The sequence below is a fragment of the Oncorhynchus nerka genome, linkage group LG13 (assembly GCF_034236695.1).
Source record: "Oncorhynchus nerka isolate Pitt River linkage group LG13, Oner_Uvic_2.0, whole genome shotgun sequence".
In the NCBI taxonomy this organism is placed as follows: domain Eukaryota; kingdom Metazoa; phylum Chordata; class Actinopteri; order Salmoniformes; family Salmonidae; genus Oncorhynchus; species Oncorhynchus nerka.
This window is the reverse complement of record NC_088408.1, coordinates 98,390,264-98,409,831: the sequence shown is the minus strand read 5'-3', so window position 1 is coordinate 98,409,831 and position 19,568 is coordinate 98,390,264. Positions and strand designations below refer to the sequence as shown.

The following is a 19,568-nucleotide window of genomic DNA, read 5'->3' as shown; positions in this document are numbered from 1 at the left end:
ATACTGTACTGTTCTATAGAGAAGTCAGCCAGACAACAACCCATACTGTACTGTTCTATAGAGAAGTCAGCCAGACAACAACCCATACTGTACTGTTCTATAGAGAAGTCAGCCAGACAACAACCCATACTGTACTGTTCTATAGAGAAGTCAGCCAGACAACAACCCATACTGTACTGTTCTATTCTATAGAAGTCAGCCAGACAAACCCATACTGTACTGTTCTATAGAGAAGTCAGCCAGACAACAACCCATACTGTACTGTTCTATAGAGAAGTCAGCCAGACAACAACCCATACTGTACTGTTCTATAGAGAAGTCAGCCAGACAACAACCCATACTGTACTGTTCTATAGAGAAGTCAGCCAGACAACCCATACTGTACTGTTCTATAAAGAAGTCAGCCAGACAACAACCCATACTGTACTGTTCTATAGAGAAGTCAGCCAGACAACAACCCATACTGTACTGTTCTATAGAGAAGTCAGCCAGACAACAACCCATACTGTACTGTTCTATAGAGAAGTCAGCCAGACAACCCATACTGTACTGTTCTATAAAGAAGTCAGCCAGACAACAACCCATACTGTACTGTTCTATAGAGAAGTCAGCCAGACAGACAACCCATACTGTACTGTTCTATAGAGAAGTCAGCCAGACAACCCATACTGTTCTGTTCTATAGAGAAGTCAGCCAGACAACAACCCATACTGTACTGTTCTATAGAGAAGTCAGCCAGACAACAACCCATACTGTACTGTTCTATAGAGACAACCCATACTGTACTGTTCTATAGAGAAGTCAGCCAGACAACAACCCATACTGTACTGTTCTATAGAGAAGTCAGCCAGACAACCCATACTGTACTGTTGTATAGAGAAGTCAGCCAGAATTGGTACCAAGATTGACATGGGTCATCTTTTAAACAAACAGATGCCTCCCTGGCTATCACTGCATATTTCCAAACTATGTTTGCATTTCAGGACAATAAAACCTCCAAACTATGCAGGTATTATTTTCATCCACTTTTCTTTTTTTTAAAGTTTATTACATTATATTCTTAGCAAAAAAATTTTTTTTTTAAGAATTCATAAATGGCGCCATACAGGGTTCTACATGGAAAAAGAACCCTTGGGGTTCTGATCAAAGAACCCTTTAAAAGGATTCTATATCGAACGTTTAGGGGTTCCATGTGCTAGAAACCCATTTGTTTCTATAACATTTCTAAGAGTGTTTGAAACAGTGAATATAGAGTGTGAATAATGCAACACATGTGTGTTTTTAATACACTAGGTAGACATAGGCTAAAGCATACAGGAGCAGAAAGACGGCCGTTTCCAAATGATCTGCGGGACAACTAAAATATTTTACTTCCCAAACAAAGTGTCTGTCTGACCGCAGGTTCTCATCTGCAGCATGATCATTTTTCGACCACGCCGCAATGATCTCTTGTCGGGACCCGCGGGAACTCAGACATCTACTCCAAGGAGCATGTTTATCACATACCTTTGTGAATTCACTGAGAATGACCCTGTATTGATCCTTGCGTCCTGTGGTGAGGTAGAATCATCTTAACCTCGGCGTAGTAAGGGTTCAAAATAGTTAACATTGACACCAATGGTAAAAAAAAAAAAAATCCCATTAAAGTACATTCTGTGATGTGCGTAGTGAAGAGAATACTCTAGTTGACCGACACCACATATAACCCAATAAATTAATCTGATCTGCATAAACCAGCCATTGTATAGAAGAATCAGATCCAATGTTATTACTCACATGCTTGGTAAACAACAAGTGTAGTTTAACAGTGAAACGCTTACTGTGAGTTGTGTGTTGCGTTTGTCGAATCGTACCAGCATACACCTACCTACCTATGGTCTTATGTTCATTCATTACAAAACTATTCCAAATATGAATCAAAACTCACTGCAGAAAATGTATTTAACAAAATAAACCGGACAGTGCTTGAATTTCTACCCAATTCACAATGCAGACGAAGTGAAACGAAATACATTCCCCAAACGCAGAAACACACACACACACTGCCGCCCTCTGTGTGCACATAAAACCTATGCGTATTACTGTGACAGTAAATAAATGATCCAACTGAAATCTAAAGCAAGTTCCAAGGTTTACAGGAAAGACATAAATAAATGTAAATATCTCACCTCAGAATGAAAAACTGCACGTAGAATCCGTAATATCCCGTTTCCCCACTAGAGTAAAGCGCGCACTTTCGAGATGACTCTCTCTCCGATGAAGAAAGTGTACCAATGAAAATTGAAACCTGTGAGTTTGTACTGGTATCAGTCGCAGGTCTCCTCAGCCACGCAATTCAGAATATTCATCACTTGCGAAAAAGCCTTTGGAGAGTTATTGGTAAGAGAACGAAACCACCATGCACATAACGCAATACCGCGTTGGACAACTACCGAGTGTACAGCTGGAGTTCCTCATTCACGAGCGTATTGACTTGTATGAGCTCGAGAAACCGAGAAAGCCTACTAATGACCTGACTCTACGGCAGTCCCGCCAGCCAATCACAGTCATGAACGAACTAAACGGGCTAATGCTTTCAAAACAACTGGGAACTGGGAAATCAATTAAATTCAAATGACTTTATTGGCATGGGATTTGTGTTGTTTTTTATTTAACTAGGCAAGTCAGCTATGAACAAATTATTATTAATGACTACCTACACCGCCCAAACCCGGACGACGCTGGTCCAATTGTGCGATGCCCTATGGGACTCCAAATCACGGCCGTTTGTGATACAGCCTGATTCGAACCAGGGATGTCTGTAGGGAACGAGGCACCGGGGTCACTGAGATGCAGTGCCTTAGACTGCTGCGCCACCCGGGAGCCCAAAGGGTGAAGTAGATTATAAACAAACAATCAAAAATGAACAGTAAAAATTACACTCATAAAAGTTTATAAGGAATGGAGACATTTCAAATGTCATACTATGGATCTGTACTGTGTTATAACCATGTGCAAATAGTCAGGTCATTACAGTACTGAAGGAAAATAAATCAACATAAATATGGGTTTTATTTACAATGGTGTTTGTTCTTCACTGGTTGCCCTTTTCTCGTGGCAACAGGTCACAAATCTTGCTGCTGTGATGGCACACTGTCGTATTTCACCCAATAGATGTGGGAGTTTATCAAAATTGGAAATCTGAGACTTTCTAGTGTAGCTGTGATTTGCATCGATTGAAAGTTGATTGCATTCGATTTGGAACCGGGCTGCCTCCTGGGCATAACCCAGGATTATTATATGGATATATGTTTTTTTGGTGCGACCCCGGAGCCTCGTTCAAGCCCACGGGGAATTAGACTCAAAAGAAAAGTGACGTAATTAAGAACGTGTAATAACCACGCTATATCTGCCTTCCCAATAAAAACTTGTCTGTATTTTATGAAAAAGAGAATTATGTTTTCTGGACAATGTACCATGCTGCCTCATTGCCAAAATGACTGAGCACCGCAGATTATTGTTCAATTTGAGAATGGCACACTTTCACCCGATGACATGAAGTGCATGTGGGGGAGGTACCCGATGACATGATGTGCATGTGGGGGAGGTACCCGATGACATGATGTGCATGTGGGGGAGGTACCCGATGACATGATGTGCATGTGGGGGAGGTACCCGATGACATGAAGTGCATGTGGGGAGGTACCCGATGACATGAGGTGCATGTGGGGGAGGTACCCGATGACATGATGTGCATGTGGGGGAGGTACCCGATGACATGAAGTGCATGTGGGGGAGGTACCCGATGACATGAAGTGCATGTGGGGGAGGTACCCGATGACATGAAGTGCATGTGGGGGAGGTACCCGATGACATGAGGTGCATGTGGGGGAGGTACCCGATGACATGATGTGCATGTGGGGAGGTACGTGATGACATGAAGTGCATGTGGGGAGGTACCCGATGACATGAGGTGCATGTGGGAGGTACCCGATGACATGATGTGCATGTGGGGAGGTACCCGATGACATGAAGTGCATGTGGGGAGGTACCCGATGACGTGAAGTGCATGTGGGGAGGTACCCGATGACATGAAGTGCATGTGGGGGAGGTACCCGATGACATGAAGTGCATGTGGGGGAGGTACCCGATGACATGAGGTGCATGTGGGGGAGGTACCCGATGACATGATGTGCATGTGGGGGAGGTACCCGATGACATGAAGTGCATGTGGGGGAGGTACCCGATGACATGAAGTGCATGTGGGGGAGGTACCAGATGACATGACGTGCATGTGGGGAAGGTACCCGATGACATGACGGGCATGTGGGGGAGGTACCAGATGACATGACGTGCATGTGGGGGAGGTACACATCCACTGACAGCAAATCAGACAACTTCTGCTGTTTCTAGGAAACATGACACGTCGCTCTGGATAAGAGCGTCTGCTAAATGACTTAAATGTAAATGTAAATGACACTAATGACATTAATTACCTGACGCATGAAAAAAGTCACCACCAGGCAGATGGAAACATAAAATGCCTGTACAATTTGTTTCGTTCGACATGGTGGGATCTTTTTCTGTCGGTAAAATGTCTTATGTGACAAATGGTGGTGGAAAAGCCTTTATGCGCAAATATTTATATAATTTTTAAAATTGAACCATATTTAACTAGGCAAGTCAGTTAAGAACCCTAGCTACTGAACCCCTAGCTACTGAACCCTAGCTACTGAAACCTAGCTACTGAACCCCTAGCTACTGAACCCTAGCTACTGAACCCTAGCTACTGAACCCCTAGCTACTGAACCCTAGCTACTGAAACCTAGCTACTGAACCCCTAGCTACTGAACCCCTAGCTACTGAACCCTAGCTACTGAACCCTAGCTACCGAACCCTAGCTACTGAACCCCTAGCTACTGAACCCTAGCTACTGAAACCTAGCTACTGAAACCTAGCCACTGAGACCTAGCTACTGAACCCTAGCTACTGAACCCTAGCTACTGAAACCTAGCTACTGAAACCTAGCCACTGAGACCTAGCTACTGAACCCTAGCTACTGAACCCCTAGCTACTGAACCCCTAGCTACTGAACCCTAGCTACTGAAACCTAGCTACTGAACCCTAGCTACTGAAACCTAGCCACTGAGACCTAGCTACTGAACCCCTAGCTACTGAGACCTAGCTACTGAACCCTAGCTACTGAACCCTAGCTACTGAACCCTAGCTACTGAAACCTAGCTACTGAACCCTAGCTACTGAACCCTAGCTACTGAGCCCTAGCTACTGAACCCTAGCTACTGAAACCTAGCTACTGAACCCTAGCTACTGACCCCTAGCTACTGAAACCTAGCTACTGAACCCTAGCTACTGAGCCCCTAGATACTGAACCATAGCTACTAAACCCTAGCTACTGAACCCCTAGCTACTAAACCCCTAGCTACTGAACCCCTAGCTACTGGCAGACATGGCATTCGCCTTTGTCATTGCCAATGAAGTTGATGCAATCGAAATTCCACCTACATGAAGCTGAACATGATCAACATGTTCCAAGGAATGAATATACTGATGATAAGGTATAGAGCCCCACAGTGGAGGTGTCATGATACCCATATAACCTAGCGGTCAAACATGGAAATGGTTCTAACTGTTTTTCCACCATTCATTTTCTCATTGGGGATTTTTTAGAAATACTTAAAAATAAGGGCTGTGATTCGTATAGGCTTACCATGGCATGACGTTTTGATAGCCGTGTAAGTCTCTCTCGGACAAGGTGACTTTTATCAGTAACCACGTGAGAGGTGGGAATTTACCAGATGTCGTAAGAAGTCGTAAATACCAGTTGGATGCATTAACTTGCTTTCAACTCGTTGAGAAACGCTGATTGGCTAACGTCCAACAAGCTGCGTAAAACCATAAACTAAAAGTACAGTTATCGCACTTGTCAACAAATGATAGTGCTCAAAAAGACATATTAATAGATTGCTTTTTATAGTGGGCTTAATGATTTGCTGTTGCATTTAACTGCTGAAAATGCTGTTTTCAAGGTCATTTTCTTAGTAGGTGACATTAGAGGTCAGCATGATAGATGAGTTTTCCACTAGTAATTACCAGTCGGAGGGCCGTTCAAGTGGGAGAGGCTATACGGACACGCCAGGTATCCAAGTGGACGGTGACTGCACATTCGCTAGCAGAACGAAGAGCAATGGCTATCTATTTGTTCGCTGACTTAATCTCGTTAGGAGGCCGACTCACCTGTCTCATTTTCACCACGACTTCCTCTTTCAAATCCCGGGGATTATGTACAATTTCAAAAAAGTATCCAGAAGCCGTTTTCGTTCATAGGAAAATGATGGCGGGGGACATTATGTAAAACAAAATTAAAGTTAGGAGAGGGGAGTAGCTAGCTAGTGTAGCTAATGTCAGGCCATGGTGACAGCTAAAGCACATTTATTGTAGTGATTTTCATAGAAAACGTACAACTACGGCATAACGTACGATTTTTTTGTAGCCCCAAGTATAAATTAAACACCTGGAAATGACTGAACTGAATTTACCGAATCCGTTCGTCTCCACCCGGCACTCGCTGCCCCGACAAACCTCATCAATTTGGGCACCAGGCGTGTCTGTTTAACCTCTCCCGTTCCTAGTGAATTTTTCCCAGTTGTACGTGGTAAATCCCCACTTCCCGCTTTGTTACGAACGCAGCAATAATCTCTCACTTTATTATTCATAGCTGAGTTGGAGGAGCTCCTTGGTAATTATATGCATCAGAAGATATGCGATAATTAACAAAGGAAATCTTTGAACACAGGCATGTCGTTATCATTTTAGGGATCTAATAAACTGTAGTGACTGATGTCTCAAACAATGTTTTAGGGGACTAAACAGTTGTGACATTCATTCATTGCCCAAATAATTGAATGTAACAATTGTTTAAACAAGCAATTGTAAGCCTGTGCAGAATTGAGTTTTGTGTAATTGATTTAAACATTTATAATGAGTTTTTTTTAAATAAAATATTTAAGCATTTGTAGCTAAATTTAACAATTAAGGTTTCGATTTTGTGTCATGCAGGTTTTACAGATGGCGTGGCAGTGCTGTGTAATATCCCTATAGTTATCAATGGCAACTTGTTTGATTGTGATGTGGATAAATAGAATAAAAATCGAATATATTCTAACCCATCTGCAAAAATATTCCACAATATCAAAACACCATTGAAATAACATGATACACGTGGAGACCAGGCTGGGATCAAAAACCATATATTTAAATTATTTTTCAACAACAAGTATTTAGATAAACCTTTATTTAAAATTAAAAGTTTTTTTTCAGAAGACTCAAAGACACTCCCATGCATTTACCCAGCTATTTGAAAATACTTTTAAAATACAATTTGGTCGACTATTTGTTTTTTCTTTTCTTCAAATAACCATACTGAAATAAAAGTACATTTATTTTGGAGCTGTGTATTTGAAAATACCCAAATACACAGAAATATGTTTTTAAATCAACGTTTTTGAACCCAGGCCTGGTGGAGGCTATCAATAGGTTGGACTGGCATTTAATTTATCCCCCAACTCTGATAAAAACACATCTATACTAGAGACTTCCTCATTGAACAATGGTGAGCCTGGCTTTTCACACACAAATAAACTTCACTCAGAGAAGTTCTGAACACGGCCGAGATTCTCATTTGGACCTTGCCTCCTCCGTCCTCTCTTCCTCCGAGACCCAGAAACCGATAAGGGGTCGAGGCGTGTCAATTCATTAGTAGGCGAACGAAAGAGTCCGCTCACCTCATTGATTCCCTACTTCGGCAGCAGCAAGCGCAATAGTATCCTCGCGGTAGCAAGCGTGGAAGTGTTTTAATACCCCCCATTGAATCAGTTGCTGTTTTCTTAAAGGAGGAAAGCATGGACATATTTAATGATTTTAAAACGATATGGTACTCATCCTTTCACCTTATTTTGGGATTCCACCCTGCAAACGTTAATTTGCCTGATGCATTTGCATCCATGTTCCCTCTCCAATATTTACATTTGACCATTTTTCAAAAGGAGGCAAGAGAGGACAGAGGACCCAGACGCAAAACCAAATGAGATTCTCCCAAGGAATTCCTTCTATCCACCGAAGAGCCCAACCCTCTCTCTCTCTCCCTTCCCTGCCTGACCACTGAAGAGCCCAACCCTCTTCTCTCTCTTCCCTGAAGCCCCACAAAATACTACATTCACTCTCTCTTTCTCCGACACACACATATTCTCTCTCTCTTACCCTATGCTACAGTGGTATAATGCAGCGTTCAAAACAACTAGGCACTAGGAAATCTCAGACTTCAGTGCGTAACAAAGCAACTGGGAACTCTCAGACTTCAGTGCGTAACAAAGCAACTGGGAACTCCGACTTCAGTGCGTAACAAAGCAACTGGGAACTCTCCGACTTCAGTGCGTAACAAAGCAACTGGGAACTCTCCGACTTCAGTGCGTAACAAAGCAACTGGGAACTCTCCGACTTCAGTGCGTAACAAAGCAACTGGGAACTCTGACTTCAGTGCGTAACAAAGCAACTGGGAACTCTCCGACTTCAGTGCGTAACAAAGCAACTGGGAACTCCGACTTCAGTGCATAACAAAGCAACTGGGAACTCTCCGACTTCAGTGCATAACAAAGCAACTGGGAACTCCGACTTCAGTGCATAACAAAGCAACTGGGAACTCTCCGACTTCAGTGCGTAACAAAGCAACTGGGAACTCTCCGACTTCAGTGCGTAACAAAGCAACTGGGAACTCTCCGACTTCAGTGCATAACAAAGCAACTGGGAACTCAATTCAATTCAAGGGCTTTATTGGCATGGGAAACATGTGTTAACATTGCCAAAGCAAGTGAACTCTCCGACTTCAGTGCGTAACAAAGCAACTGGGTGAGAAATCTATTTTGAACGGTCATCCAACTCGGGCCTCTTTCTCCGACTTACCTATAACTGTAGATCACTGACGTCATGATTTGACCTTGTAATTTTCAGAATTCCCAGTTGTTTTGAAGGCAGCATAATAAACAGCTTCCTCAGTACATTTAATGACAGGCTAGAACTAGGGAGAAGATAATAGCAGGTATTAGGATCAGGATGGCGTTATCCGTTATAACGTATGGCTGACATGGATTTAAACATATTTATTTTTTATTTCACCTTTAATTAACCAGGTAAGCCAGTTGAGAACAAGTTCTCATTTACAACTGCGACCTGGTCAAGATAAAGCAAAGCAGTTTGACACAAACAACAACAGAGTTACACATGGAATAAATAAACGTACAGTCAATAACACAATAGAAGAAAGAACAAAATAGACTCTATAGGATTTATGTTGGCCCAGATTATGGAGCTCTTTTGTAATATTTCAGAAGTGAGGTTAGTAACCTGGTCTAATCTTAGTAACCTGGTCTATTGTTAGTAACCTGGTCTAATGATAGTAACCTGGTCTAATGTTAGTAACCTGGTCTAATGATAGTAACCTGGTCTAATGATAGTAACCTGGTCTAATGTTAGTAACCTGGTCTAACGTTAGTAACCTGGTCTAATGATAGTAACCTGGTCTAATGATAGTAACCTGGTCTAATGTTAGTAACCTGGTCTAATGTTTTTGAAACAGTTGCTGAAATACTATGGTCCTCCTCACAATCACTGTTTAAAATAATAATAATTTAACTTGGCAAGTCAGTTAAGAACAAATTATTATTTACAATGATGGCCTACCCCCGACAAAACCCTCCCCTAACCCAGATGACCCTGGGCCAATTGTGCACCACCCTATGGGACTCCCGATCACGGCCGGTTGTGACACAGCCTGGGAACGAACCAGGGTCTGTAGTGACGCCTTAAACCACTGCGCCACTCGGGAGGCGCACTCGAGTTTGGTTCAGTATAAAGTCAAGAAGAATTTTAAAAATCTAATTCAAATGAATGGAAAATAGACATCCCTCACTTTTCAGATGTCTTTTGCATGTCAATTCACTTCCTGGAGTTCCTGAATTTGACCTCAACCCAACCGTGCTTCACACCTTTAACTCAAACTCGTTCATAAACAAATTCCTAACACTTCTTTTAGCTGAGCTGACCGGTGGTGAGCTAAGCACTGCTCCCTACCATTCAGCTAGCCATCAACAATCAACCAGCTATTTACTACGCTGCAGTAGCCCCTGATGATGACATCATAAAAGGAGTCTGAGAATGTTGACAGACACATTCAGCTAGCCATCAACAATCAACCAGCTATTTACTACGCTGCAGTAGCCCCCGATGATGACATCATAAAAGGAGTCTGAGAATGTTGACAGACACATTCAGCTAGCCATCAACAATCAACCAGCTATTTACTACGCTGCAGTAGCCCCCGATGATGACATCATAAAAGGAGTCTGAGAATGTTGACAGACACATTCAGCTAGCCATCAACAATCAACCATCTATTTACTACGCTGCAGTAGCCCCCGATGATGACATCATAAAAGGAGTCTGAGAATGTTGACAGACACATTCAGATCCTTTTCACGAGGAACACAAACACACACGAACCAGACACAAACATTAGGATGAAGTGAATTACATGCGACAGCAACGTGAGTGGTATAGATAAAGAGTAAACAAACGTATAAAAATAACCATTCGATACCAATGCATTTTTATTGGTAAGACAATTCATAATAAACTGTAAAATGGCACAGAACATAATAAACATCATTACAATTGAGATTGTCTCAGTGTTTCACTGAGACCCTGGACGTGACCCCAATCTCCCAGGGTGTCTCAGGGAGAGTTGGGATATACAAAACACATCTTTTTTGAAATAGGACCAATATAAGCATCCACCAAATTATTGTTGTTATCCTAAGAAATCCTAGGATTAAAACCCATTGTATAGTTTATTTTTTTACAGCAGAAATGTACACTCCAAACAAGTGACCAGGCAAAGAAGTAAACGAATACTGAGAGCCTAGTCCTTTCCCATTTAGAAGGCAACGAATACTCACCACACCAGACACGAGTCAAATACATAACGTACATCAAATACTGTATTTGGCCCAGATCTGCATCACATCCCACCCCCTGTCTATGTGGTCTCTGATTCAGTCCCGTCTCTGTCCCCAGCTCCATTATCCAGTGTAGTAGTGGTCGAGGCCCCGGAACCACCCCCTGCTACCCCTTCCGTCCTGCTACACTGGTGGCAGCAGCTGTGATGTGTCTGGTTCCTCTGCTGGTTCTGGGCCAGGTCAGTGAGGAGCTGCAGTACCCTGACCTCATGTTCCATCCGAGCCCTCTCTCTCCGGTCCTCCCTGTCTGCTGCCTCCCTCTGCCTCCTCTCCTCTCTCTCCAGCCACTGAGACAGGAGGTCCTGCTGCCAGCGAGTCTGAGATAGAGACACAGGGTCATTCCATGTCATATCAGCAAGCCATGACACCTGCCGTCTCTGATTGATCTGAAATCGTTTCTGTAGTTAGAAACGGAGCAGATCAGCGTTCCTGAAACATTATTTTATTGAAATCTAATTTGATCTCTGAGAAATTAAGCTAATTTGATTGACACCCAAACAGGCCATTTAAATTCTAGGATTCATATAATATTCAATAACTATAGTACATAAAATCCGATTTGGACCAAAACAATTTCTAATAAAAGCCACCCAAGGACCCCCCTCCACGCCGATGCCACCCACGGACCCCCCCCATGCCGCTCCCACCCACGGACCCCCCATGCCGCTCCCACCCACGGACCCCCATGCCGATGCCACCCACGGACCCCCCATGCCGATGCCACCCACGGACCCCCCATGCAAATCCCACCCAAAAAGTTAGTACATACAGTGCATTTCTTTTTCTATGGTTTCATATAGGTACATACAGTGCATTTCTTCTTCTATGGTTTCATATAGGTACATACAGGGCATTCGGAAAGTATTCAGAACCCTTGACTTTTTCCACACTTATTCTAAAATTTATTAAATTGTTTTCCCCCCTCATCAATCTACACACAATACCCCATAATATCACAATACCCAATAATGACATCACAATACCCAATAATGACATCACAATACCCCATAATGACAAAGCAAAAACAGTTTTTTTTAGAAATACCTTATTTACATAAGTATTCAGACCCTTTGCTATGAGACTCGAAACTGAGCTCAGGTGCATCCTGTTTCCATTCATCACCCTTAAGATGTTTCTACAACTTGAGTCCACCTGTGGTAAATTCAATTGATTGCACATGATTTGGAAAGGTACACACCCGTCAATATAAGGTCCCACAGTTGACAGTGCATGTCAGAGCAAAAACCAACCAATGAGGTTGAAGGAATTGACAGGATTGTGGCGAGTCACAGATCTAGGGAAGGGTACCAAAAAATGTCATTCTTAAATGGAAGAAGTTTGGAACCACCAAGACTCTTCCTAGAGCTGGCCGCCTGGCCAAACTGAGAAATCGGGGGAGAAGGGCCTTGGTCAGGGAGGTGACCAAGAACCCAATGGTCACACTTACAGAGCTTCAGAGTTCCTATGCGGAGATGGGAGAACTTTCCAGAAGGACAACCATCTCTGCAGCACTCCACCAAGCAGGCCTATATAGTAGAGTGGCCAAACATAAGCTACTCCTCAGTAAAAGGCACATGGCAGCCCCCATGCAGTTTGCCAAAAGGCACCTAAATGACACTGACCATGAGAAACAAGATTCTCTGGTCTGATGAAACCAAGATTCCAAATATATTTTTATTGGTCACTAACGTGTGATTAGCAGATGTTATTGTGGGTGTAACGAAATGTTTATGCTTCTAGCTCCGAGATTGAACTCTTTGGCCTGAATGCCAAGCGTCAGGTCTGGAGAAGAATAGGACAAACTCCCCAAATACAGGTGTACCAAGCTTGTAGCGTCATACCCGAGAAGAGAAGACTTGAGGCTGTAATCACTGCCAAAGGTGCTTCAACAAAGTACTGAGTAAAAGGTCTGAATACTTATGTAAATGTGATATTTAAGGTTTTTATTTTTAATACATTTGCAAAAAAATGCACAAAAAAAAGTTTTTGCTTTTGTCATTATGGGGTATTGTGTGTAGATTGATGAGGAAACAAAACTATTGAATACATTTTATAATAAGGCTGTAACGTAACAAAATGTGGAAAAAGTCAAGGGGTCTGAATACTTTCCGAAGGCTCTGTATTATCAGTTCTGTCTGACGTGTAGTATGGGGCTGCAGCTCTGATTATTGTTTCTTTCTCAGTGTTTCTCTGTTCCCTGTCGTACCTTGTCCATGGACTGCTTATAGGGTAAGGAAACCAATGTAATTTTGGTGAACTATCCCTTTAACATTTAGGGGGGTTGCTGTTCCTCGATGGCGCTGTTCCCAATAGCAGTAACAGCACCATCTAGTGGTCAGAACACTGTAATATCAGGGTGCAGAATGGGACATAAAGTTCAATGACTAATTTCTCTGAATAAGGGGGGGGGGCATCACCCAATTCACTGAGAACACATTACATTAAATAATTAAACAATACACTGAGCTGTAACTCCCCTCTATCGGTCAGACAGAGAACTAATACTTATATACTGGTTGTTGGGGTGGTATTTGCACGGGTGGTCCGTGGGTGGATTTTGACCATTTCTTTGGAATCCTCATATCGTACTCAAATTGGATTCCAAATCAAATTAATCCTTCTTTTTTTTGTCACATGCGCCGAATACAACAGGTGGAGACCATAGATATATGCTCATTGTTTTAGTCCAAATTGGATGTTATATACTATATTTATTGAATATTACACAAACCTCTCCCTCAACGTAATTAAGAAAAAGGAGATGATTGTGGACTACAGGAAAAAGAGGACCGAGCATGCCCCCATTCACATCGACGGGGCTGCAGTGGAGCAGATCGAGAACTTCAAGTTCCTTGGTGTCCACATCAACAACAAACTAACATGGTCCAAGCACACCAAGAACAGTCGTGAAGAGGGCACAACAAAAACCTATCTCCCCCCCCCCCCCCAGGAGACTGAAAAGATTTGGCATGAGTCCTCAGATCCTCAAAAGGTTCTACAGCTGCACCATCGAGAGCATCCTGACTGGTTACATCACCACATGGTATGTATTCAACGCATGTGACAAATAAAAACAATAGATTTTTTATTTTAATTCTAGAACTTAAAATAGCCAATTTGGGTGCAATCAGCTTAATTTAGCTGAGATAAAATTATATTTCAACAGAATAATAATGTTGTAAGAATGCTAATCTTATCTGTTTTCTAACTACAGAAATTATTTTGAGATAGTGGGTGTTGAAATCTTCTTTCGGGTGCATTTTGAGGTGGAACGACCCCACCGATAGATACAGTTTAGACATTGAGGTTGCTATCAAAAGCATTATGAATGATTTACTTGACTATAATTACATGGCAGCCATGTTAGCTGCTCATGAGCAATCTTCCAATGTTTTTAAAGCAATACTACGACTGACTGACCGAATGTCTAACATGAATCTAAATAGTCATCGTGAATGGATAAATGGTATGCTCAACGGTGCTAACATGCCGTCCCAGTTTAACAGAACTGTATGTGTGAGTCCAAAATGACACCCTATCCCCTATAAAGTACTGCACTGTATAGGTAATAGGGTACAATTTGGGATGTATCATATATTTATATCTGTCTCTGACCTGCTCCTGCCTCTGGCCCTCCAGCTGCACCAGCAGCCCCCGGGACTCTGAGACCAGCCTCTGGAAGCAGTCTGCCAGGTGCTTCAACGCAGGCTCCAGGGACTGGGTGGAGGTGCTGCCACGGCCAGGGCTAGGGTCTGGGGGTGGAGGAAGAGGAGAGGCCGGGTGGGGTGGTGGTGGGGGTGGTGGGGGAGAGGGGGATCTGGAGCTCAGGTCCACCTCTAATGGATGACCTGCAACCAAGAGATGAACTAGATAATGATTATAGTTCATTTAAGCTTCATTTTCCCAACATTGTGACATTTGATATGAAATTGTATAAAGACTAGCTATACTGTGTTAATACAGTCAGTATTATATAGGATACAGACTAGCTATACTGTGTTAATACAGTCAGTATTACATTGTATAAAGACTAGCTATACTGTGTTAATACAGTCAGTATTACATTGTATAAAGACTAGCTATACTGTGTTAATACAGTCAGTATTACATTGTATAAAGACTAGCTATACTGTGTTAATACAGTCAGTATTACATTGTATAAAGACTAGCTATACTGTGTTAATACAGTCAGTATTACATTGTATAAAGACTAGCTATACTGTGTTAATACAGTCAGTATTACATTGTATAAAGACTAGATCAACTGTGTTAATGCAGTCAGTATTGTATAAAGACTAGCTATACTGTGTTAATAGTCAGTATTGTATAAAGACTAGCTATACTGTGTTAATAGTCAGTATTGTATAAAGACTAGATCAACTGTGTTAATAGTCAGTATTGTATAAAGACTAGATCAACTGTTTTAATACAGTCAGTATTGTTTTATACTTCCATTTCTATCTGAGGTTGGAGCTCAGTGAAAAACAAATCTAAGATTTGTTACTAATGATAATTTCAATGAAAATCAGTGGTACTGACAGAAGAAAGTGTGACAGACAGTAGAATACACACCAACAGGTTCATGATAGACGTTGAGGCGGTCTACAAAAACATCATGGCGTCTTCCACCCGAGCTCGTCAGTGGCTGACCGTTGATTCCTATGCTGTTGGACTCGTAGTCGTCTGTGTCTTCTGCCTCTCTGTCGTCCTCCTCCTCCTCCTCCTCCACCTTCACCTCAGAGACCAGATAGCGCGACTGTCGTCCTCCTATCCCCTCAGGAGATCCAGAATGGGGTTCTGTTCCTATTCCATCGACAGACCCAAAATGTCGCCCTCCTACTATCCTATCAGGAGATCCAAAATGACGTCCTCCTCCTCTTATCCCTTCAGACCCAAAATGGTGCCCTCCTCCTAGTACTCCTATCCCTTCAGGAGATCCAAAATGGCACCCTCCTCCCATCCCATCCACTGCACAGTTTCTCCCCAGCACAGCGTCCATCTCAGCGTAGTACCGGAAACTGCAGGGCTGGGATTCGTCCACGCTCCTCAGCAGCTTGGCTCTGACATAGTTGGCCTTGAGGGTCTTGACGCGGAGCCGGCACTGGTGAGGGCTGCGCGAGAAGCCCAGGTCACACATGCGGGTTGACAGGTGTTTGAAGACATGGCGGTTTCGGACGTTCTCCGCCAGGCTCTTCTGTACGTGCTCGTCACTCCAGGCACACAGCAACACCTGAGTCTCCTCCACCGTCCAGTTGACGGAGCGCTCGGCCTCTCGCTTCCCTGCAGGAGTGAGGTGTGGACAGTACAGTACAACCATAAGGCATTAGCCTGCTTATTAATATGAAGCTACACAGTGAACTCAATAGGTATTTTGCTCATAGGTTAGGTTTACACATTGGTACTAGTTAGCGACTATCCATACATCAGTTGACCCCCCCACACATACACAAAATTACCTACCTGCAATAGGTTAAAATAATGTTTCTATTTCCTTGCTTTAATTAAAAGTGTGATGCATGCAGACTCTTGTTGATGCTGCCGGATGGCCCTATAAATAATACATTATAATCTCTCAAATTATAGCTATAATGTTGGGCAACAACATCGCGCTAGCTATCACTTAGCTCTAGTTTAAATCCCTGTAATATGGATATCTTCCATCATGGAGTTGAGTAAACTCAGCTAGCTAGTAATTATATGACTGTTTACCATTTATTGAGAGTAGCAAGCTAGCCAGTTGACTGTACACTAGCAATTAGCTAGCCAAGTGGTAGGCAACAGAGTCAAGATAAGTTTAAGCTTGCTAGCTTGTCTGTGTGAGAAATAGTTTGTTATCTAATATCACATCTGGTATATCAAGGCTATAAAACATAAGTTTCTTCGATAACAAAGTGACATCGAAGCTTTGCCAGCATGTTGTAGTCTGAGTAACGTTAGCTAGCTATTTCCTGACTTAGGCTAACTAACAATAACGTTACCGTTAGCTGAGGCTATCTACAGTACGTTATGAATGAGCGATGCATGCATGAATGTTAAAACATACGGCTTCGTATCAGACACGTACTTTTCGTGGAAGTTGTGACCGAGTTAGTAGAGTTGATAATCGGAGGATTCATCTTCGCTTTCGGTGTAAACATCCAGAGATAACAGTGTGCTTTCCTCTCTTCCGGGTTATCGTTTGCGTGACGTCACCAAGATGCAGAGGAAATTTTGTTTGTTTGTTGTTGTCATTTTAGAGTCAATAAACGCTGATGCATGTAACTACATTAAATTATTGTCAACATGTTGCAGCTTCATAAGTGTGGTGGATAGATATTCTACTTCTGGGCCAAAATATACAATTCTAAGATAATATTGAAAACACTACATTGGGCAAGAATTGTAATTTTTTTAGATGAGGAAAAGGAACAAGACAATTTGAGAACAGTGAGTGGCTAGTAAAGTAACATGCTAGCTGGGTCAGTGTATATTTGTGTGTCCCTCCTTCCACTTAGATGACTTTCTTCCCTATCCTATCATCTCTAACGCAGTACAGGAGTCGTGGTGCAGCTAACTGCAGCTAATGCTTTTTTCTACCTACTCTGATCCACCGATGTCCTGAGAGCCTGTCACTCACCACCAACTGCCCCATGCATTCCACCAATGACATCCATTAAATGTCTGGGTTAAAACTGGAGGTGGAGGGAGAGGATGAAAGCTTTGCTATTCCTTTAATAGTTTACTCCATTAATTACTGCTATTGTCTACACAGACATACAGCAGTGTGCACAATAACCTAGTCATAACATGTAGAATGATGATCCCATGCACCACAGTACAGATAACGAGATGATTACAAGAGAAGAGGGGGACAAGACCAGTTCCATTATCCTCCTGCATGTTAGTTACCAGTTCTCCTCTCCTCCTGCATGTTAGTTATCAGTTCTCCTCTCCTCCTGCATGTTAGTTAGCAGTTCTATTATCCTCCTGCATGTTAGTTACCAGTTCTATATCCTCCTGCATGTTAGTTACCAGTTCTATATTCTCCTGTATGTTAGTTACCAGTTCTAATATCCTCCTGCATGTTAGTTACCAGTTCTATTATCCTCCTGTATGTTAGTTACCAGTTATATTATCCTCCTGCATGTTAGTTACCAGTTCTAATATCCTCCTGTATGTTAGTTACCAGTTCTATATCCTCCTGCATGTTAGTTACCAGTTCTAAAATCCTCCTGTATGTTAGTTAGCAGTTCTATTATCCTCCTGCATGTTAGTTACCAGTTCTATATTCTCCTGTATGTTAGTTACCAGTTCTATTATCCTCCTGCATGTTAGTTACCAGTTCTATATTCTCCTGCATGTTAGTTACCAGTTCTATATTCTCCTGTATGTTAGTTACCAGTTCTATATTCTCCTGTATGTTAGTTACCAGTTCTATATCCTCCTGCATGTTAGTTACCAGTTCTATATCCTCCTGCATGTTAGTTACCAGTTCTATATCCTCCTGTATGTTAGTTACCAGTTCTCTCCTCCTCCTGTATGTTAGTTACCAGTTCTATATTCTCCTGTATGTTAGTTACCAGTTCTATTATCCTCCTGCATGTTAGTTACCAGTTCTATATCCTCCTGCATGTTAGTTACCAGTTCTATATCCTCCTGTATGTTAGTTACCAGTTCTATATTCTCCTGTATGTTAGTTACCAGTTCTATTATCCTCCTGCATGTTAGTTACCGGTTCTATATTCTCCTGTATGTTAGTTACCAGTTCTCTCCTCCTCCTGTATGTTAGTTACCAGTTCTATTCTCCTCCTGTATGTTAGTTACCAGTTCTATATTCTCCTGTATGTTAGTTACCAGTTCTCTTCTCCTCCTGTATGTTAGTTACCAGTTCTCTTCTCCTCCTGTATGTTAGTTACCAGTTCTCTTCTCCTCCTGCATGTTAGTTACCAGTTCTATATTCTCCTGTATGTTAGTTACGAGTTCTCTTCTCCTCCTGTATGTTAGTTACCAGTTCTCTTCTCCTCCTGTATGTTAGTTACCAGTTCTCTTCTCCTCCTGTATGTTAGTTACCAGTTCTCTTCTCCTCCTGTATGTTAGTTACCAGTTCTCTTCTCCTCCTGTATGTTAGTTACCAGTTCTCCTCTCCTCCTGTATGTTAGTTACCAGTTCTCTTCTCCTCCTGTATGTTAGTTACCAGTTCTCTATTCTCCTCCTGCATGTTAGTTACCAGTTCTATATTCTCCTGTATGTTAGTTACCAGTTCTCTTCTCCTCCTGTATGTTAGTTACCAGTTCTCTTTTCCTCCTGTATGTTAGTTTCCAGTTCTCTTCTCCTCCTGTATGTTAGTTACCAGTTCTCTTATCCTCCTGTATGTTAGTTACCAGTTCTATTCTCCTCCTGCATGTTAGTTACCAGTTCTCTTCTCCTCCTGTATGTTAGTTACCAGTTCTCTTCTCCTCCTGTATGTTAGTTACCAGTTCTCTTCTCCTCCTGTATGTTAGTTACCAGTTCTCTTCTCCTCCT

General features: G+C 42.3%; 2 protein-coding genes across 4 annotated transcripts in view; both read right to left on the bottom strand.

The window, feature by feature from the left end:
* LOC115127952 (ras-GEF domain-containing family member 1B-A-like) overlaps nucleotides 1-2,469 on the bottom strand; it is a 97,183-nt gene extending 94,714 nt beyond the window's left edge. The window contains exon 1 of one of the 3 annotated variants that reach the window (XM_065026898.1): nucleotides 2,169-2,469. Coding sequence is in view for 2 of the 3 variants with exons in the window: in XM_065026899.1 (XP_064882971.1) it covers nucleotides 1,821-1,859 (39 nt within the window). In the remaining variant the exon portion in view is untranslated. Of the gene's footprint in view, nucleotides 1-1,820; nucleotides 1,904-2,168 lie in introns of those variants that run through there. The other 2 variants (XM_065026899.1, XM_065026897.1) reach the window with 2 other exon arrangements.
* Nucleotides 2,470-10,640: 8,171 nt separating this feature from the next.
* LOC115124524 (uncharacterized) lies at nucleotides 10,641-17,251 on the bottom strand. Its single transcript, XM_029653958.2, has 4 exons — nucleotides 17,131-17,251; nucleotides 15,639-16,346; nucleotides 14,682-14,914; nucleotides 10,641-11,383 (listed from the first exon to the last, which is right to left on the bottom strand). The coding sequence occupies exons 1-4, from the start codon at nucleotides 17,201-17,203 to the stop codon at nucleotides 11,087-11,089; spliced, it is 1,311 nt and encodes a 436-aa protein (XP_029509818.1). The 5' UTR covers nucleotides 17,204-17,251; the 3' UTR covers nucleotides 10,641-11,086.
* Nucleotides 17,252-19,568: the final 2,317 nt, after the last annotated feature.

What these genes read in the sequence shown, in the direction of transcription:
- LOC115124524 (XM_029653958.2), bottom strand. Translation starts at nt 17,203, where the DNA reads ATGTTTACACCGAAAGCGAAGATGAATCCTCCGATTATCAACTCTACT. An exon ending in GGTCACAACTTCCACGAAAA is followed by an intron (nt 16,347 to 17,130) that starts GTACGTGTCTGA and finishes TCACTCCTGCAG; the next exon opens with GGAAGCGAGAGGCCGAGCGC. An exon ending in AGGGCCAGAGGCAGGAGCAG is followed by an intron (nt 11,384 to 14,681) that starts GTCAGAGACAGA and finishes TCTCTATCTCAG; the next exon opens with ACTCGCTGGCAGCAGGACCT.